This window comes from Ipomoea nil, unplaced genomic scaffold (genome assembly GCF_001879475.1).
Source record: "Ipomoea nil cultivar Tokyo-kokei standard unplaced genomic scaffold, Asagao_1.1 scaffold0869, whole genome shotgun sequence".
In the NCBI taxonomy this organism is placed as follows: Eukaryota; Viridiplantae; Streptophyta; class Magnoliopsida; order Solanales; family Convolvulaceae; genus Ipomoea; species Ipomoea nil.
Window position 1 is genome coordinate 1,181,402 of NW_017617297.1, and position 22,292 is coordinate 1,203,693.

At 35.0% G+C, this 22,292-nt stretch overlaps 1 protein-coding gene across 1 annotated transcript; it reads right to left on the reverse strand.

The window, feature by feature from the left end:
* Window positions 1-4,543: 4,543 nt before the first annotated feature.
* LOC109178728 (pectin acetylesterase 8-like) lies at window positions 4,544-8,105 on the reverse strand. Its single transcript, XM_019328268.1, has 15 exons — window positions 8,043-8,105; window positions 7,660-7,734; window positions 7,479-7,517; window positions 7,340-7,387; window positions 7,155-7,237; window positions 6,832-6,955; window positions 6,649-6,728; window positions 6,478-6,564; window positions 6,146-6,270; window positions 5,986-6,046; window positions 5,821-5,874; window positions 5,635-5,712; window positions 5,154-5,238; window positions 4,902-5,035; window positions 4,544-4,755 (listed from the first exon to the last, which is right to left on the reverse strand). The coding sequence occupies exons 2-15, from the start codon at window positions 7,718-7,720 to the stop codon at window positions 4,657-4,659; spliced, it is 1,158 nt and encodes a 385-aa protein (XP_019183813.1). The 5' UTR covers window positions 7,721-7,734; window positions 8,043-8,105; the 3' UTR covers window positions 4,544-4,656.
* Between the last annotated feature and the right edge of the window lie 14,187 nt (window positions 8,106-22,292).

The following is a 22,292-nucleotide window of genomic DNA, read 5'->3' on the forward strand; positions in this document are numbered from 1 at the left end:
AATTACATTGGTATCATCAAAATCCTAATACATATATTCCTAACAAAGTAAATTACCAGGATGCAGAAAATCAAATAACAATTAAATTTGAAAAGCTTAAGAAACATGAATCAACTACCATTACTAGTTCATCAAGAAATTGGCTTCAAATAAATTCATGCAACATTGTCTTCTAAACATAAAACACAAAATAAATTAACAACTAAAATAATGAAAGAGATTGCGGAATCACAAAGAATTGAGGAAACACCTAATACAGTAAAAATAACAAAGAATTAAAGAGAGTTAAAGCTGCAGAAATTAATAAAGAAATTAATACAGTAACTATAAAAAGTAACAATAAAGAATAGTTGCATAAATTAATTAGAGTTGAAGTTGCTGAAGACTTGATGAAGCTAATGCAGTAGATTAGGGATTGCACTATCCAGAATTCACCGCACCGTCGACCGGAAATCGCACAAGCCCAAACCTCCGCCGCGCGAATGGAATCAGTTGTGGATCGCCTCCAAAATTGGTCCGGAGTGATTGATGATGCCCAATCGGTGAGCACTGACCTCCCTTTTATACTACTCAATCAGAGATGTACTCTGCGAATTCGGTGGCTGCGGAATACCTTGGACCAACGGACGCCATTATCGATCTCTCGTCAGTCGTCAGCCCGAAGCTTCAGCAAAACAATCGGACGTCCATAGGACCAAACCTGGATCGTTATACTGTGCATCCGTATGCACCATGCATGGTGCATCCGGATGCGAAAACGACGTCGTTTTGACGTCTAACTTTAAAAAAAATAAAAAAAATCAGAATTGCATAACTACACATCCATAATTTCATCACATCTATAATTTCATAACTATACATCCAGAATTACATAACTGCACATCTATAATTTCATAACTATAAATCCAGAATTGCATAACTACAAATCCATAACTTCATTACTATACATCGAGAATTGCATAACTACACATCCATAACTTCATAACTATAAATCCATAATTGCATAACTACACATCCATAACTTCATAACTTCATAACTACACGTCCAGAATTGCATAACTATACATCCAGAATTGCATAACTATACATCCAGAATGAATGAACTAAAAAATGAATAACATAATATTGTTGCTAGGAATCAAAACTTTTTTTTTTTAAGTAGGACGCGCTTTTTGATACAAAACGACTTTGTTTTTGCATCCGTATGCATAATACATACGGATGCACAGCATAATTTGCCCCCAAACCTGGAGCGTTATGCCATGGAACCGTGTTCAGCATTCATGGTGAACACGGTTCGTTATCTTCTTTTTTTTTTTCTTTTTTTTTTTCCTTAATTAATTGCGTGACTTTTTTTTCTTCATTTTCACATTTTGCGGTTTCACTTTAATTTGAGGTGAACAATGATTTCGGACATTCATAAATTATGAATTCATGCCTGCACATTCACTTTGGAACCATGCCTACACATTCACTTTGGAACCATGAGATTATAAATTTTCTGTTATAAGATTATGAATTTTCTGTTATGCGATTATGAATTTTCTGCGGTTTCACTTTAATTTGAGGTGAACAATGATTTCGGACATTCATAAATTATGAATTCATGCCTGCACATTCACTTTGGAACCATGCCTACACATTCCCGTCCGAAATCACGGACATTCATAAATTATGAAAATCCATGCCTGCACACTCACTTTGGAACCATGCCTACACATTCACTTTGGAACCATGAGATTATGAATTTTCTGTTATAAGATTATGAATTTTCAGTTATGAGATTATGAATTTTCTGTTATGCGATTATGAATTTTCTGTTATGCGATTATGAATTTTCTGTTATGAGATTATGAATTTTATGAAAATTCATAATCTCATAAAAGAAAATTCATAATTTGATCAACGCGCGCCGTTAACTCCACATCCGCAATTTTTTTTTTACCTAAAAACGACGTCGTTTGGCCTTGTGTTCACCATTCAAGGTGAACACGTTTCCAGGGCATAATTTGCCCCAAACCTTCTACAGTCCGCGTCGTCCGTAGATACGGAGAATAAAAGCTTGCATGTGGGCTGGGCTCAAGAGTCAGAATAAACAAGACCAACTAACATTAAGAGCATCCACATCAGTGGTTATTGTGGAGTTATTGTCAGATGAATTATCTTGGGTGGGGTTAATAACAAATGTGGGGTAGGGTTATTTTAGAAGATATTTGTTCTGCAAATATGGAGATAATGTCAGTAAAAATAAAAAAGTAAAAAGAAGAAGTTAACATTGGCTGTGCGCGTTTGCGCACAGCCCATGCTACACGGGCGCGTGCACGCGTCAGGCGCGCTGACCAGCGCGCCTGACGCAACTGCTTTTTATTTTTTTTTATTTTTGTTATTTTTTTTTCTTTTTTTGTTTTTCTCCCTTTCCCCCTTCTCTCTCCTAATCACTCTTACATTATCCCACAATTCTCCCCAACCATTGTGGATGCTCTAAAGTCACAACAACTTTATAGTTGGGTTTAAGCTTAATCGGTTGTAATATCATGCACCGCGCGTCAGACACTACAGTGTATCTAAACCGACACTGTTTCACGTATTATTTTTATATTATCAAATGAAACTACAGTTATATCAAAATGATACTGTAGTTGTGATGAAATGAAACTACAGTATATATAAAATGAAACTGAATAATATTTCACATATTTGAGTATATATTGTACAATGAAACTGTAATTATATTGAAATGATCATGTAGTTGTGTTTTAATGAAATTATAGAGTATATAAAATAAAATTAAATAACATTTTCACATATTTGAGTGTATAAATATTAAATGAAACTGTAGTTATATCGAAATGAAACTGTAGTTGTGTTGAACTGAAACTGCAGTGTATACAAAATGAAACTGAAGAACAGAGTTATTTTTTGCAAAGATTTTGTTTCTTTTCATTAAATAAAACGACGTCGTTTTGACAGTGTTGGTTTAAACACACTGTAGTGTCTGACGTGCGGTGCATGATTGATCATGCACCGTGATGCATGATATAATTTGCCAAGCTTAATAAGCTCACACCTTTATTAATTAAACTAAAAATACTAAAAAAAGTCCAATCACAAACTAACTATTAAAATAAAAAGAGGAATATACAAATTAATTAAAATTGTAAATAAATTATAAAAACAATTTGTGTAAATGAACAATACAAATAATGTTTATCAATACATGAGGCCACCCTTCTTGAACTCTTTCTTTATAGTTAGCTTAACGTAACTTAAGGAAAATAAAATAATGCAGTCCCTAGTGAGTAGTGATAGATTTTTTTGTTTTAATAATTTAGGAATATAAACAAATTTTATTATGATTAATTTATTATATTTAAATTAAATAGCAATATTAACTTTATAAATGATCGACTAAGTTATAAAATGAATGTTTTTTTACAAGGAGGTACATGAAAATCCATTTTCATTGTTCTCCTTTCGCAAATGCTCCATTTATGAATGATAATAAATTAAAATTGTTCCAAATGTTATGGCTGAGAATTCTGCATTGATTGGCAACCATCCCATGTGGCACTCATGTTATCTATAACCAGTTTAGAATTTCCAACAAGGTCATAGTCTTCAGGAGTGTCATAAAACATCCACCTACTGAAACATTTGAATCCCCATCTTTGAATTTGTGAACAACAAATCGGAAAGGGTAATTCAAATGGAATTGTGGTTGAACCTTGTTGGATAAGTGTAAGAATTTTAGTCCTACATTTATCACAAGGTGGTTGATTGTTTGAACACATGGGTAATTCTTGTACACTTTCAAGAACTCCTGGATCTTCTGCTTCCATTGTAGCATATGAGGGTTTAATTTGTGCTGTTGTTATTAACAAGCCTAATATAAAATAAATATTCAATATTTGCATTGCTTTTTTCTCATTTTCCTTTTCTTATTCTTTTACGTACTTTTCATTCATAGATGCATGCTTGGTGGATTGTTTTTTTTTTTTTTTTTTTTTTTTTTTTTAAATGAGAGTACATTTTAATGTTAGTAATAACAATTCTAAGAACATGCATCATGCATTTTAATAATTATGATACGTTATTACTATTATCATAAATAATATGAAAAATAATAAATTAAATTGAATACGTTATTGTTAATTAAGATGCATGTGTGTGTGTGTGTGTTTTCTTTAATAAATTAATTTTTTTTTTTTTTGAGAATTTCTTTAATAGATTAATAACAACTTAAATGTATACATACACAGTACACCACAAAATTATCAAAATAATAACAATAAATTAAAAGTTGGGAGAAGAATAATAATCAAAGTTAAACTAAAAGTTGATTATTTTTACATTATTGTTACATGTCTAAATTAATTTTGTTGATTATATGGATAAAACCTTCTTGATTCAATCAATCATTATTTTTCTCGGTAAAATTGTTTCATTCCCACTATGTTTATATGAAAATAGACTTTTAGGAATTTTAAATTTAATTGATAGATAAGCAAACAAATCGTGAATCAGATAAACAACCGTCTAAATTAAAGTTTTCAATTACTCTTCAACAAATTAAATATTTACAAACCCATTGTTTAAAGCTTTCAAGTACTCTTCAACAAATATTTACAAACCCATAGCTTGTTTTTTTCCTCAAACCTATTTTGATGAGCAATGATAATATGGGCACTGATTCTTATCAATAACTTGAACAGCCTTGATATCAAAATACCATTCTCTGAACAACTTTTCAATAGTCTGTTAAAAGAAAAACAACAAAAACAAAAAAGAAGGGTGCATATCAATTAGAATGATGAAATTTTCAAAAAAGAAGGATATATTGTTTAAATTTAATAATTGCATACTTAAAAACTAATTTATACCATATATACATAACTCGTTACCTCTCCAGTTCCGGCTGCTTGAGAATTCCAAGAAGGGCTTAAAGCTTGAGTATGAGCATACTGAGAGGTAATCAAGATCCCTTTTTTTGAATTGTGGTGGTCAGGCAAAACAGACAAGAGCTCAGCCCTAAGATCTGAAATATAACAAGTCAAAATTGAGCAATAACTTTTAATTATATGAACATCTTCAATTAAGTAATTAAAATGTTTATATATATACCGAGAATATAATAAACATTTATTGATTCAAACCTTGCATGATTTTAATTTGATTCGAAGAACAGTTCCTCCCTAGAGCACATACATCAAATTCTTTTGATGCCATTGTATACCGGATCTGTAATACATATATAAGAGCATAATGAAAGAAATTGGCCCATGGTAATTAGGAACAAAAACAAAGTGTAAATAAAGGAGTTAGATTGGTGTGTTTGCTTGAAATAACTTTTTTTTTTTTTGCTTGAAATAATATTGATAAAGGTGCAATTTTAAATTCTTAACACTGTTGCAAAAATTGATCTAAGCGGCCACATATGCACCTAATTAACTCGACCAAGTAGGCCTGCTAATTTATTTTTTTAATTTTATATTATAATATAAATGACATAACCCACACATATACATTGTTTTTTTTTATTTTAGTTAGCCGCCTAGGGCTACTGCATGCAACCATGATTCTTAATTATAAAGGTTATTGTTGAAATGAAAAAAATAAAAAAATAAAAAATCAAACCTGAATACTATCAAACGCGGACATTAAAATAAAGATGGGTGTCCGAATGTCAGCTTGCAAATTTTGCGGGAAGAAACACTACAACAAAAATTCAATATTGATTATTAAACTATTTTTCTTTGAAGTAATTAAAAATGAAATGAATTGAAGCTGTTAAGACATTGCATCCAAGCTGTTAAATCTTACCATTTCTGGACTTAATCTCGAAGTGCAAGACGTAGGCAATGCATTTTTCGATCCCTAGTTAACCAAAAACATTTGCATATGCAGGACAGTAAAAGCATAAATTGAAAGTAATGGAGAAAATATGAGATCATTTTAACAAAGTATAATATTTAAGAGGAATAATACATGTAATTTGATCAAACCATCAAACATGGACAGAAATGTGTTTTCTTGATGGTGCTTTTTCCTGTTAAAAATTGTACATGTAAAATTCAGTACTTATAATTAATCATACTAAAAGCTTATCATTCAATTAAATTTGATAGATAGGGTATAACTAGTTTACGATAGGAAAAAATATCCACCATCTGAAAGACACTTTACTCGAGAAGTGTTAGAAAAATGGCGTCGAAATCTGTCACAATAAATCGCGGTTGCCACTCCACCAGCTGAACTACCGGCTAAAAGAGCCTATAGATAATTTAGGTTTTCAAAATTAGGTACAACTTTATCATTTAATTTATAAACTATGACGATGACCACTCACAAAAACAAAATGAGATAATACAAATTCACGCACACAATTAGTTTAACAAATAATATATGTAAAGATAATGATTTTGCAAACAATTAAGCAAATTAAACATTTGTTCGTTTTGTAAAATAAAAAATGCTTACATTTTGTGCACTTCCCATTCCATTGTCTAATAGCTCCTGAATTATAGCGTTGAAAATTTTTGCTCCTCTAAAATAAAGTTTTGTACGCTGAAAAATGGCAAAGTAAGCCAAAGTAATCATAATACATAGACGGATAATTCTAATTTAAAATGAGTAAAGTTGAGGTCATACATTTTTAAATATTTCAGAATTTCCAGTAAACGATGATCCATCGCAATATCTAAGATCAACTCTGTTCCAGTTAAAGAAGTCTACAAGTTTCATAAAATAGAAGTTTCTTAATAATTAGAAACACAAAACAAAGAGTAGTTAAAATGAAGTTAAACAATTTTAACCATATAATTTGCTCTTTACCTGGATTTTTTTCTTTTTGGTTGCTTAAAAGATTTCCAAAAGCTACAGGTTTGGGTTTGGTGCTACCACCTTTTCGTACAATGTAATCCTGGCAGTCAGTGAAACTCATACACCATCCTCCCTCCTACAATCATGGTTTCAGAAACGGATTATTAAACATTTTGTTATTTATTGAATACGTACTAGGGCTAATGCATAATTAAATACAAACCAAATATTGTATACTATACTTCAAAGTTTTAATTTTAGAATTAACCCACTACTTTAAATATTGTGGCAGTGCATGCTAATAATAAAATTAATAAAAATTCTTAAAGACTTACACGAAGATACACAATCCAATTATTAGCGCCCTCACCGAACCCTTTCGAGTAGTAGTATGCTGCCGGATTTCCAGCTAAGCAAACTACAAAAATAAATAAGTATAAATAAATAAATGACATTATTATCTTGTACTTCTATGAATATTTATTTTGTAATATTATAATGTTCTTTAAATAAGAATTACCTGCACTTTTATCCTTAACAAATGTAGGATTCACTAAAGTTTCATTACCTGAAAATAAAACATCTTCGTCAGCACAACAACAGCAACAACAACGACCACAATGACAACAACAACAACAACTAGAATAATAATAGCATACCACTGGTATCAGAAATTGCATGAGAAGTTTCAGCGCTCCCTAAATTATTATAAAAAGGTAGAGATTAAAAAAAGAAATAAATAAATAATGTAAAACATGGTAAAAATATACAAATGAAATAAATCATTCAATTCCCGTTGCAAAATAAAATAGAGATAAAATGAGAGAAATATATACGTACAGCCATTTAGCAGAGCAAGAGAAGTGACAAGTATTAGCAGTATTTCTCCAAAGTTCTTCATTTCCAGTCTCTAATCTGTGGGAAAGAAATCTGTGGTCATTATTTAATTTTAACGTTGTTTCAAATTATAAAATTTTGAACTTTACCCAAACTGGAAAACAATTAAGAAAAAGAAAAAAAGATTAAAGCAGCTGGATCCATATATATCAGTGATGAGCAAGTAAGGATCAAGAATGCATCACTACTTATATACTACTCCCATCCATGAAAAATCAATACCAGATAAAACATTCCAATATATATATTAATATATATAAGAGCAGGAAAACATATATATCATGAAAATTGAAAACATAATAAAGATTGAAGAAGAGTGAAGAAACCTGGATCAGCTGGCTTGCTCTGACGTCGAAGGTTGAAGCGATCTAAGTTTGAAAGGATCCAAAGGAGTATAGCTTCAGGAGAAGAAGAAGAAGAAGAAAAGAGAAAACAAGTTAAGTTTGGGGCAAGAAAAGAAAACAAGTAAACATGTATTTATAGGCCGGGTATGGGTATGGAGTCATTACCTAATCTTTCATCTTATCAGTTAGTCGCATTAGAGAAAGCAACACCGCATTAATCAATTATTATGGAATTGACACAATTCTCTTTTGGTACAAGTGCTTAGAGCATCCACATTTGTTGGGGAGAATAGGGGATAATGTAAGAGTGATTAGGAAAGAGAAGATGGGAGGGGAGAAAAAAAAAAGGAAAATTAAATTTAAAAAAAAAAAAAAATCAGACTGTCAGGCGCGCCGCGCGCCTGCGCGCGTGGCTGTCACCAGTGGTGGTTTTTGTGGTGGGTCCCACCATTTCTGCATTATCTCTTCATTTGCAGAACAATTATTTCTCAAATAATTCTTCCCCACATTAGCTATTATCTTAGGTGGGGAGAATTAATTCTGAAATATCTCCATATGATCCACAAATGTGGATGCTCTTATCACGATTCAACCCCAACACTTTGTTTAGTTTGTTATACCATGGACCAAGGTCCACCAGCAATTTACATTTACTATGTAAATTATGAATATTAAGTATATAAATTGTGTATGTAAATTATGAGCATTCGATCAATATGCAAATTGTGGACATTTAACATATGTAAATTGTATGTTTAATTTTGGACTCGGGTCGAGACCTTGCAAGATAGACCAAAGTCCACAGAATAATTTGTCCAACCTAAGGCCCCCTACGCTTCGGCCCGACATAACATAGCATAATAAATTTAGAATCTTCAATTTTACCTACTCATTCCTTTTATGAATTGACATTAATTAAATTAAAGCTACTTATGACATATTTATTAGTGGATATAATAATTCTATTGTTTTAAATTAAGGACTACATAGCACTAAACTTCTCTTAGACCTTAGCTATATAAATTAATTTGATTGTGACTTTTTTTATACAAAAGAAATATAAAAATATCATACAACACACTACAAAAATTGAGATTTTTACTAATATATATGTACACAGACCATAAATCATACTAGTTTCGAATTTTCTAGATATAAATTGTGATATGATCATAAGAATACCTAATCATCCATTCATCCTTGTTGGGAAGTGTTAGGCTATTATGTATTAGATGGCAGATCATGTTTTAAAAAACAACAAAAAAAAAAAACAAAAAACAAAAAACAAAAAACAAAAAACAAAAACAAAAACAAAAACAAAAACAAAAAAACAAAAACAAAAAAACAAAAACAAAAACAAAAAAACAAACAAACAAACAAAAAAAAATAAACTAAAAACATGCACTATGTATACACTTATTAGCAATTAGGTACCCTAGCCTTAATTAGTTTCTATATAAATTTAAAGATTAACTAGCACCTAACTCTCCTTGACTTTAACTATATATGTTAAATTGATTATGAAGTGAGATATTTAAGTCGAAATAGAATGCAGTGTAAAACATTATCGACAAACCAATGGTATAAAACATACACACACACATAAAATACAATAGAGCAAAATATACAACATAATTACATAACAAAAATTAATAGTAGCTCAACACGTACAGAAATTGCTTGGTGCTAAACATGAACAGAAATTGTTGAATAAAGTAATTGTAGCAAATTTAATGCTAAGAAAAGCACTAATAGTAGCATCCTTGGGTCTACGACTCTAGATTCCATAGCTATTGTTGAAAAAATTAATTGTAATCCTCCACAATTATTTCTATCTAAATAAAATGATAATTAAAGAAATTGTTTTAGGTCACCTTAGCTGATGCAATGCTTGAATTTCCAAGGTTGTACGTACAATATTAATTAGGGTTGGTCCATCAGCATAAATGAATTCCTTCATTTATATATGGTTTGTCGTTTATTAAAAACTAGTTTATTTATTGAGGCTCAATCACAATTTTTTGGAGTTGGCATGGATCATTTACTCCTATACAAATCAACTCAAAAAGAAACCCAAACATTCTTTGTCACATCACATCACTACTATTTTTAAAAGCAACAAATTAAAATCACTATTAGAATAGGCCTATTCTAATATAGTAATATGTCATAGTATTAATAGGCACAAGATCACATGCTCTTTGGCTCATAGCATTCCATCATGGTCTCATCCTCCTCCTCCAATTTGGCTTCTAATTTCTTTTTTCACATTTAATGGCGAGTAACAAAACCCAACAAAAAAATCGAAGGCAATTAATATTTCTGTAGAATCCATTTTACCAATTTCGTTTATTATGTCAAACAAGAAAGTACACCTTTCATCTTATCAGTTAATCTCATTAGAGAAAGCAACACCGCATTATTAATTATTATGCATTCATACATTTCTCTTTTGGTACAAGTCCTTATCACGATTCAACCCCAATTGTTGTTATACTATGGATCATGGTCCATTTTTCAATTTACATTTACTTTGTAAATTGTGTATATAAATTGTAAATATTTAATTAGTATGTAAATTGTTTACATTCAATATTAAATTGTGTATTTTGGATCCAAATTCACCTTGCAAGAGGGATCCGATTTCACAAAATAATTTGTCCAATTCCAAATAAATCCACGTCCTGACACGACAGAGCATAACATAATAAATTTAGAATCTACAACCCTACCTATTCCTTTTATTAGTGGATATAATAATTTATTGCTTTGAATTGTAAAGTGTTCATATTATATTATTATAGATATTTTTTTGTACATTATTATAGTCCAAAATTAGATATTTGTGTATTCCTCTTAAATTTGTTACATATATAGTAATCATAACAAATACGGAGTACTAAATAATAAATATTAAATCCCTTGAAAGCTCAGACAGCTCGAAAGGCCTAACAATTTCTCAGGATGCTCTAAGCTCTAGCCTAGCCTTAAGTTTTAATACTTGGGCAGATGAACTAATAGCTAAAGCAAAAGGAAATAAGGATGAAGCTATGGTCCAAACTGTGGAGGAGGCAAGACAAGAGGTTATAGCCTTCTTCAAGGCTGCTCTTGTAGACATGGGACAAGAGGAATATGAAGAGAAATCAGAGGACTTGATTCAAAAAGCAACAGATATATTCATCAATAGAATGGCAAAGCAGGCTGAGGAAATGACTTCAAGTGGCTCAAGTAAAAAGGGGAAGACTTGGACTAGAGGGGCTGTGGTGGAGAAGCTGCATGACCTTGTGGATAGTGATGAGGCATTTGCAGTTGAGATAGATGAGGCAGTGAAAGAAGTTAACTCATACATGCATTCAGTTTATGACAAGGATAAGAGAAAGTACATTGAGGAGAGTGAGGTAATGTCTCTCAAAGCAGTTAAAATGTTCTGGCATAAGGTGAAGGGTAGGCCAGCTGTAATGAAAAGGCTTGGCATGGGCACTATGCTTGGATGCCTGATGATGAAAGAACCTAGACTATTTGGTGGTGCACTCTGTGAGTGGGCCACTAGGCTAGGGTGATTTTTTTCTTGGCTTGCAGGGTAACCTTATCCAAAAACCTGTAGGGTGGAGGGATTGGCTGCCATAGGGTTGATCTCATCATGAGAAAGGATGCCTTATGTCTCTTTTGGTTTGGAATGGTTTTATATGAATGGGAAAATGCTGAGATGTTGGAATGATACAGATTTGCAGAAGAGGTTGGATCTCTGGGATCTGTTCTGAACAGCAGGAGGGAAAAGTTAATATGAATCCTGATGGTTAATTGAAGAGGATTGATTTAGGTTTCTGCAACTACAACTTGAAGCTTTTGGGTGGAGAGTTGTAGCTGCCATGATATTGATCTCTTTATGATAAGTGATATCTCATGCTTATTTGCTCAGGGACTGTTAGAACAGACCTGAAGGATTTAGTTAGAGAAGCAACACGTTGATAAAACAGAAATGCAGTCTAATCTGAACTGAATTGATCTGAGAAGTTTGGGTGAAATATGGTTTGTTTTCAGAGGATTAATTCGGGAATTATGGAAGCCATTTTGCAGCACATCCTAAAGCATTTAATGTAGAAGGTTGGTATTTTGCTGAAATGAAGAGTTTAGTTGGCCCAGTTTGAGAAATCTGAGTTATGACTTAAGAGGGACAGAAACACAAATGGAGCATCTTGAGAAATCTGAGTTCTTTACAAGTTGCAGATTCAATTTTAAGCATGGTATGTGGAGGATTGATCTGCCATGGGGAGGATCCTTTGTGGGGAAATGAACTCCCATGTTTTGTGTAGATATCTGGATTATGGAGAAGATCTGGGGAGTTTTTAGCTTGGAAAAATGAGTGAAAAAAAAAAATAGCAGAATGTTCCAGTTTTATAGCTGGCTATTGAATGCAAGTTGAATTGGTGGGAGTCTGATCTGAAACAAAGAAGAAGGTGGCACTGAACCATGCTGAAGGAGGGTTCACCTAGAAGGGTTGACCTTTGTAGATTTAGGCTCTTTAGCCTTGTGGTTTTGTAGGCCATTTGGCCCTTTATCATTTAGGCCATCTTTGATCAGCTTGTTTTGTAAGGCTTTTGCCTCTTGTAATCTTTAACCATAGGTCACTTTTTGACCTATGGTGTCTCTTGTAAGGCTCTGTGCCCTTGTGATGTGGAATGAAGTTCTTGGTTCTTAAAAAAAAAAAAAAAAAATCCCAATTGTATAAAGAAAACTTAAATATCAAATTCGAAATTATTCTTAATAAAATTTGATCTCAAATAATCTAAAAAAGACTCAAGCATTACCAATATAAAATTGATGACCTATTATTGGCTCTTTCATTATAGCCATCAATAAACTTAATTAGTAACCGATCCATTATAGCCTTTGTTACTTGCTATTTAAAATAAGGACGTACTACATACCACTAAACTTCTCTTAGGCCTTAGCTATATAATTAATTTAATTGTGCCTTTTTTATATATACAAAAGAAAGATAAAAATAACATTCAACACACTACAAAAATTTAATTTTTTAGTAATATATATTGTTAGGAACCTTGTATTAGGATTTTGATGATACCAATGTAATGTAGAAAGTAGACCCCTAACTCTTACGTTTCTCTTGTATCGCTACTTTCGTTCTAGATGAAAGTTGCCATAACTCATATGTAATTCGTGTTAAGCTAGAACAAACACACGAAAAGAGTTATGAATAGAAGATAGGCTGATCAAGACGAAAGAAGACTCCACAGCAACGAAAGAAGGAGTTGTCATTAAGAAGACAGTTCTTTTCAAGACTATCCCAACAAGTATTCTTCTTCTCATCAACAAGAAGAATGTTCCACCTGTCTGATTTGACAACATCCTAGGACAATAAGGACCTCAACTCATGGGACACGCTCTCCAAAGAGCATTTAATGAAGCTGTACTATCTCTGGAGCTAAAAGACAAAAGCCATCAAATCCTCCATACCTTCAACAGCTACATAGTACAAACCCATTAATGGAGCATTAAATGCATGAGGCTCCATGGTCCTTGTCCAACGGATAAAAGGTTCGAAAAATTCATCTCCCTCCAACGGATGAATTTTCATCACCTATATAAACCAACCTTCATCAACTAAGAAGGTGCTGGTTCATTATCACTCTACTCACTCTCTTGCAAAAAGTCCTTGAAAAGTTAACAATCTCAAAGCTTTTTGCGAACCAGTTAATTAAGGTATTAAGGCATTTGAAGTAGATCATCCATCACTGCCCTACATCTTGAAAGAAGTCTTGCACTCTTGAAGCAATCATCCCACACCATCAAGACTTCACAGTTGGAGGAATCAAGAAATACCTTCTTACCAACCTCAACTTAGAAGAAGAAGTTGATAGAGGCGGAGTAAACTCTAGGAGTTGAAAAACCTTCAAAGGCTGTCCGGCTTAGTGATCAAGGAAGTCTTTGTGTAATTGTACTAAAGAGTGATAGTGCAATCCTTCCAGCAGTTGTGGAAGAAGAGTGGAAGTAGGCAACGTTTGGCCGAACCACTATAAAATCTCGTCTCACTCTTCTCTCTACTTACTGCTTTATTTTACTGCTTGCATATCATCTTTTTCATCACTCCTCTTAACTTTTTATCAAACTCGTGCAACCCTCACTTTATAATCTTTCTGCTGTGCTTATCTTACTCAAAAGTGTTGTCAGGGTTTTTTCTTTTAAAAACTAAAGAAAAACGAGAGTCTATTCACCCCCCCCCCCCTCTAGATTCACCACACAATCTATCGGGACCAACAAGTGGTATCAGAGCCAAATACCTTGAACGGTAAAGGCTTTTTGCATTTACTGCCTGGTAGATCTACCTTTGAATTTATTTTTTTTTTTTGATCTTCTTCGTTGCACGATTTTTTTTTTAAATGGAAAAGGAATATGCACAACATCGCTCTAAACAGCTTGCTTTTAGTCTTGCCAAGTTTGATGACTGGAAATTGAGAATGCAGGCTCTTCTGTGCTCTATTCATGATGAAATGTGGGACGTCATAACTACTGGACCTATCACAGTGATGATGGCAAATGCACAGGCTGCTGCTCAAGGACCAGATGCTCCACAAATGATACCTAAGCCGAAAGAGCAGTATACCTCGGACGAAAGAACAAGAGCAAATCTGGACAATGTGGCAAGGAACATTCTTTACGACTCTCTAGATGATTCACTCTTCCCCAGAGTCAGAAAATGTACAAATGCCATGGAAGTATGGAAAGTTCTAATGGACTTGGGAGAAGGAGATGAACAAGAAAAGGACAACAAACTGACAATGGCCATGAAGAAGTTCGAAGACTTTAAAATGCAGCTAAACGAGACGATCATGGAGATGGAGCTAAGATTCACAAGGCTGATGGGAGACTTGTCAGACCTTGGAAAAGAACTCACCGAAAAGGAAATGAATCTAAAAATTCTTCGTGGATTGCCAAAGTCATGGGAGATGAAGGTCATCGCGATGAGAGATAATCGTGACATGAAAACAACACCCATAGCCAAAATCTTCAGTGATCTCAAAGCATATGAGTTTGAACATGAACCGAAAGATGCTGAGGAACCAGAAACAAGAAATATTGCCCTCGTAGCAAATCAGGCAGCGTCAACCCCTAACAGGTCGAAATCTAACTCTTGTGATTTTTTAACTGACGAACAATATGCCCTATTTGTCAGGAAAATGAAAAGATTCATGAGAAAGAACAACTTTCAAGATCCACAACGGTCAGGCCACCGAAAGAGGCATGAAAGCTTCCCTCAAACTTCAAAGACCGAAACCACTGATTCACAGCTGTTGTGCTACAACTGCCGAAAGCCAGGGCACTTCAAAGCGAACTGTCCTTATCCAATGGTTAGCAAATATCAAGATGGCAACGATATCACAAGCCCCTCAAGGGAATCTGGAGAAAAGCACAAGAGAAGTGATAAACCAGAATCATCAAACTCCAGGAGTGAGGGAAGAAGAAAAGCAATGGTGGTTGCCGAAAACACTGAAAAAGCTATACCCGAAAGCAGTACCTCAAGCTCAAGCTCAGAAGACGAAAGCAGTGATGAGGAGAAAGGACTACTACGCCTCTACAGCCAAGAATCAGAGGAACTATGCCTCATGGCAGATGAAGAAGAGGTAAACTCTCACTCTTCTTCTTGTTATTCAGCCGAATCAAGTTCTTTAGCGAGTCAAACCTCTAGTGAATCTGTCACTGAAATGATGAGGAGGTTCAAGTTGATAAATAGCACTTACTCCAAGCTAAAAGAGGAGAACTCTTGGCTCATGACTAGCTATAATGAATTAGAGCAAGTTCGCATTGAGAACAATATGCTGATCATTGTTAAGGAGCAGCTCGAGAAAGATGTTCTCGCTCTTAAGGAGCAGTGCACAGCAAAAGAAAAGAGAGAGCAAGAATTGCTTGAAGTGTTGGACAAGTTTAACAATTCATCCAACTTAATGGACAGAATGTTAAACGAATCCAGACTGCCCGGAGAGAAAACCGGAATTGGTTTTAACTCCAGCTCCTCTTCACAAGTCGAAACGAACAAATCCACGAATGCATACTCACACGAGAATCTTGCAACCATATTTGTTCAAGGACCAACCCAGCTGCCCGAGCCTATGATGGTACATAACAATGTCACAGCACCACAATCAACAAGCCAACCGAAAGGAAAAGCTGTACAACAAATTGTGGAAACAGGAAAGAGAAAACCTAGTAAAGGCAATCCTAGAAAAATATATGTCAAAAGGAATGGACCAAATGGCAGTGGAAAAAGTCCACACCAAAAATTGAGTCAGCCTAACTGGAATTCTCGATCCTATAAAAAGACAAATGTTAACCAGAGGCAATATCGTCCAAAGAGTTCTGCTCAGGGAATCTCAAAGAACGAACAACCCGAAAGGATCCTCAGAAGATCTGGGTATGGCAATGGAAGGACTGGGCCTTCAGAAGAAGATTGGTTTGATTACCCGGAACTCCTCTCGAGGAAAGCTCTTGAGGTAACACATCGACGTAAACAAACCAATTATCGTTGGTATTATGAAAATCTTCCACCAAAAGAGCAACAAAGGAAATATAAGGATAAAGTCTTTGCCAGTATTTATTACGATTATCGCACCTCCAACGGATACAGAGGACCAAGGATGAGTCATGTGCACTCTAGGTTAATGTGGGTTCCAAAATTGACTGCTAACCCCCAAGGACCCGAAACTAAGTGGGTACCTAAAAATGCATAATCTTTGATGCAGGAGAAACAGGTCATATGGTATGTCGACAGTGGATGCTCAAGACATATGACTGGTGACAAAACAATTTTGAGCAATTTCATAGAAATAAATGGACCCAAAGTTATATTTGGAGGAGAAACAAGTGGCCAAACTCGAGGAAAATGAGATATCATCAAGAAAGGAATAATCATACAAGATGTCTCTTATGTAGAAGGACTTAAATTCAACCTTCTAAGCACAAGTCAGTTCTGCGACAAAGGATACAAAGTAGAATTCTTTAAAGAAGAGTGCAAAATCATAAACACGAAGGATGGCAGGACAGTACTTACAGGCCAACGAAAGAAGAACATGTATGTAATTTCATTAAATTCTTCTAATACTAATATTTGTCTTGTAGCAAAGAGTAATGCAGATCTCAACCAAGAGTGGCACAACAAGCTAAGCCACTTGAACATGAAGACAATAAACAAGCTTGCAAAAAGGAATCTTGTAAGAGGCTTACCCGAAACATCATACACGAAAGATAGGATATGCGATGCCTGCCAAAAGGGAAAACAGCTAAAGTCGTCCTTTAAGTCAAAAGATGTAGACACAAATTCCCGATCTCTAAGCCTTCTGCACATGGATCTTTTTGGACCAATAGATCCAGCAAGTATAAGCGGAAGAAAGTACACCCTTGTGGTAGTAGATGACTTTTCAAGATATACATGGGTTCTTTTCTTGAAAAAGAAGAATGAAACAGAAACGGCTCTGCCAAATCTTTTGAAGCAACTTCAAACAGAGAAGGAAGTCAAAATAATAAGAATCAGATCGGATCAAGGAACCGAATTTGTCAACAAAGTGATAAAGGATTTCTGTGCTCAAAATGGAATATTTCATCAACTCTCGGCAGCACGAACTCCTCAGCAAAACGGAGTAGCCGAAAGGAGAAATAGAACTCTAAAAGAAGCAGCACGAACAATGATTTCACACTCAGGTCTACCAAAGAGATTTTGGGCTGAAGCCATAAACACCGCATGCTATACACAGAACAGATCCTTAATCAACAAGTCTCACAACAAAACACCATATGAGCTATGGAAAGGTAAGATTCCAAATATTGGATATTTTCATGTTTTTGGTTGCAGGTGTTTTATTCACAACAATGGCAAAAGCTATCTTAAAGCATTTGACGAAAGAGCTGACGAAGGATTATTCATGGGATATTCATCCATAAGCAAAGCATTCAGAGTTCTGAACAAGCGAACAATGGTTATCGAAGAATCCATCCACGTCAAATTTGATGAACAATCTGAGAAAAATCCTTCTGGATACAAGATACCTGCTATCCCAGCTCAAAATGCTCAGAAATCCGTAGATGAAGACATCTCAGACGAAGAAGACTTACTTTCGTCTTACATGAAGTATCAGCCGAAAGTATCAGAACCCGAGATGTCATCTCAACAAGCAAATGGAAATCAGCCGATCAATCCTTCTAACAACGCTCCATCTGAACCAATGATCTACATAGACCTGCCTTATATCCCAGAGATGGATACTCAGCATTTTCAAGATGTCTTTGAGCCAGATCTTAGATGGTTAAAAGATCATCCACCAGATCAAGTTATTGGAGATATTCAAGAAGGTGTGAGAACAAGAGCGTCATTACACGAAAGTATGATGGCATGCTTCCTATCCCAAATAGAGCCAAAATCTGTAGATGAAGCTTTATGTGATCCTGACTGGGTAATAGCCATGCAAGAAGAACTTCATCAGTTTGAACGAAATGAAGTATGGGAACTAGTACCTAGACCATCACATCAAAACGTCATTGGAACTAAATGGGTTTTTAGAAACAAAATGAGTGAAGATGGACTCATTGTTAGGAACAAAGCTCGTCTTGTGGCTAAAGGATATTATCAGGAGGAAGGTATTGATTTTGATGAGACCTTCGCCCCCGTGGCCAGATTGGAAGCCATACGAATATTTTTAGCTTTTGCAGCTTACAAAAATTTCAAAGTCTATCAAATGGATGTCAAAAGCGCCTTCCTGAATGGACTTCTTGAAGAAGAAGTATATGTTGAACAACCTCCTGGTTTTACTATCAACAATGACCTCGAAAAGGTGTATCACCTTAAGAAAGCCTTATACGGTTTGAAACAAGCTCCACGAGCTTGGTATGATACACTGTCATGTTTCCTAATCAATCGTGGCTTCACGAAAGGAGTGGTTGACAAAACACTCTTTCGTATAAAGGATAATGATCATATCCTACTGGTACAAATATATGTCGACGACATTATCTTCGGAAGCACGAATCCAGATCTATGTGAAAAATTCTCTAATCTCATGAAAGGAAAATTTGAAATGAGTATGATGGGAGAACTGAATTATTTTCTGGGCTTACAAGTTAAACAATGTCCTGATGGGATATTTATAAACCAAGCCAAATACACAAAAGATCTGATCCGAAAATTTGGCATTGATGGAAAAAGTTCCGTCAAAATACCTATGAGTACATCCCTTAGGATGGACATTGACAATGAAGGAAAGGAAGTTGATCAGAAAAATTTTCGTGGTATTATTGGCTCTCTTCTATACCTAACAGCAAGCAGACCTGACATCTCGTTTGCTGTTGGTGTATGCGCTCGCTTTCAGGCTAAACCGAAAGAAAGTCACCTAAGTGCAACTAAAAAGATATTACGATATCTTAAGGGCACACAAAGTGTCGGTCTCTGGTATCCGAAAGAAGGATCATTTGATCTAATCGGATACTCAGATGCAGACTTCGCAGGTTGTCGAATTGATCAAAAAAGTACCTCAGGAACATGTCAGTTCCTAGGAGGAAGAATTGTGTCTTGGTTTAGCAAGAAACAACATTCCATTGCTACTAGTACGGCTGAGGCCGAATACATAGCAGCTGGAAGTTGTTGTGCTCAAATCTTATGGATGAGACATCAATTAAGAGACTATGGGATAAATGTCCAAGAAGTGAGCATTAAGTGCGATAATACAAGTGCTATAGCAATCACACACAATCCGGTTCTACACTCTCGGACCAAGCACATTGATATCAAGTATCATTTTATTCGTGATCATGTTGAGAAGAAAGATATTTCTCTCGAATATGTCAATACCGATGATCAACTGGCAGATATACTCACTAAACCTTTGAGTGAGCCAAGATTCTCTCTATTAAGGCATGAGATCGGAATGATTGAAATGACCTAAAATTCAGAGAATCAAATCTGTAAAGATTCGTATCCTTGATTCTCGCTAGATTTGATCCATCCTTACACGCAAGTATCCTTATAAATAAGGTATACTAATTGTTTGTGCATACATCACTAACAAAAGTTCTAGTGTTTGTTCTTGCAGGTATGAGTACAGGTAGTGAAAGAACCAACACTGAGAATCAAGGTGGAAAAAGTGGAAAAAGTGAGATCTTTAATGACAAACTCATCACCCAGGAGGAAGTGAACAAGTTCATGGAACGCTCTCAACATATTCAGAGTCTTCTTCGGGCTCCAACAGACAAAGAGTCAAAAAGAGCTGTTTCTTTCTGCAGGCAATTCTATTGGATATGCCAAAGAAAACAGTGTGCTGGACAAAAGCGACAGTTTCGACTATTCACCGTCCAGCACCCCTCCTAAGATGCCCTCACCACTCAAATCCACCGCCAGTAGCAAGAAAAGGAAGATCTAAATAACTTTGTCCTTTTCTTAATATGTGATGTTATTCCACCATGCTTTATAATGAATCACCTTATCCTTTCGTGTCTCTTTGTTTTCGTGTCTCTCACGCAAGAAAGTGTCAGTATCCAAAAGATTTTGTATAGATCTCCACGACACTTATTTGCCTATAAAATAGTTTCGCCATGCATAAGACACACTCACTTCTTTCTAAGAAAAAGGATTGCAGGTATGAACAAAGGAAAGGAAAAATGGACGAAGCAGAAAAAAGGGCTACTCGTCTGAAGCATCACTTACAGGAAGCAAGCAAGCTCCCTAATGCCACCATCATAAGCTTGAAAGAAGAAGGAGAGATGATCAACGTAACCTACTCAATGCCTAACACCTACTCTAAAAAAGGAAAAAGAGGTTCTTGACACTCTTGTCGACGAATCTAGGGCCAAAAAGAAGTATCATCTGGAACAAGCCAGACGGCTTGCCCATGAGAGAATCATGATGCTGAAGAGCTCCAACAAAGACTCTTCGTCGACACCAACCTTTCAATGGTATCCCTTTCCTGAAGTTCCTCCACCCAATGTTCAATCCTATGAGGATTTCTCAAGGGTCCACTCTCGGTTCACAGATCAGCCACCCGAACCCACTCTTTCTCCTAGAAGAGTTGGATGAATACGCCAAAACAACAAATCTGGCTGATGTACTGATGAGATGACCCGAATGGAACTTCACGTGCCCTATCGTTTCCTTTGAAACCGTAGTAGTTGAGCTTTTTATGTTTAAGTCTCACTTCTATTCCTGTATGTCATGATGGTTGTGTTATCCAAATAAATGCATTGCATACGTTTTTTTTATGATTTCGGATTACAGGAAGGATTACTGTTGAGTGCATTCTTTACAAGTTATATCTGGTCAAAAAGAGTAAAAAAATTCATTATGAATTTATTGAATGCTAAGCACGTTGGAACTCGAGCCTTACAGAGAATCAAAATTTTAGTCTCAACTGAAATCAGCATTCTCTTGACCACATTAATGAGCATTGATTGCTATGTTGATAACTTCTGATAAGCCCTTCAATCCTTGGCTATAAAAAGGGAGAGAATTTCTTACAACTCTCACCATCTCCTCTCTCTCAATGGCACCTAAGAAAAGTTTCACAAGAAATGACTCTCGCAAGCTCCAAGAGGCCGCTAGGCGCCTCAGGGAGGAGCAAGGTGACTTATACCCAGGCAATAGTCCTAATGTTCCTATCAATCTCGTCTCTGATTCAGACTCATCGTTTCAATACGATGATATGGCTGGATTCATCGTTGAATCAGAGAATGAAGAAAAGATCTCAAAAGATCCAAGTGAGACAATCCAAAAGAATGGATTGACAAGGACTACATGGCCTTTCTGGCACAAGAAAATCTGGAAGAAAAGTATGGCAAAGATGATGAAGCTGAGTCCTCTACTGGTTCCAACTTTCCGCGCTATAAAATGGTATAGGAAATGTTTGGAAGGATGAAGAAAGATAAGCCTGAATGATCTTCATCCAAGAAGGTTGAGAGGAAGAAAAAGTGATTTTCTGAAAATCATCATCTATGTTTCTGTATCTTCTCTTCTCGATTGTTGAATAAAAGCTTGCCTATCTATGTGCTAATAAGATGTCATGTTTTATCTGTGTAACCTTGTTGACAGCCTTAAAAGTTTTTCTGACCGAAACTTACTCGCATTTTTTTTCAAAATCCAAGAAATAATTTCGTTCAAGGATTTGACCACCTTGAACAAATAGTGAGAAAAATATTTCCTAAAGGAGATATCATGAAATGATCTCATGATTCATCTAA

Bases quoted from the DNA above. Each gene is read 5' to 3' on its own strand.
- LOC109178728 (XM_019328268.1), bottom strand. From the start codon at position 7,720: ATGAAGAACTTTGGAGAAATACTGCTAATACTTGTCACTTCTCTTGCT. The intron at 5,036-5,153 runs GTTTGAATCAAT...GTTATATTTCAG, and splicing joins TCAAATTAAAATCATGCAAG to ATCTTAGGGCTGAGCTCTTG. The intron at 4,756-4,901 runs GTAACGAGTTAT...TTCTTTTAACAG, and splicing joins AAGCAGCCGGAACTGGAGAG to ACTATTGAAAAGTTGTTCAG.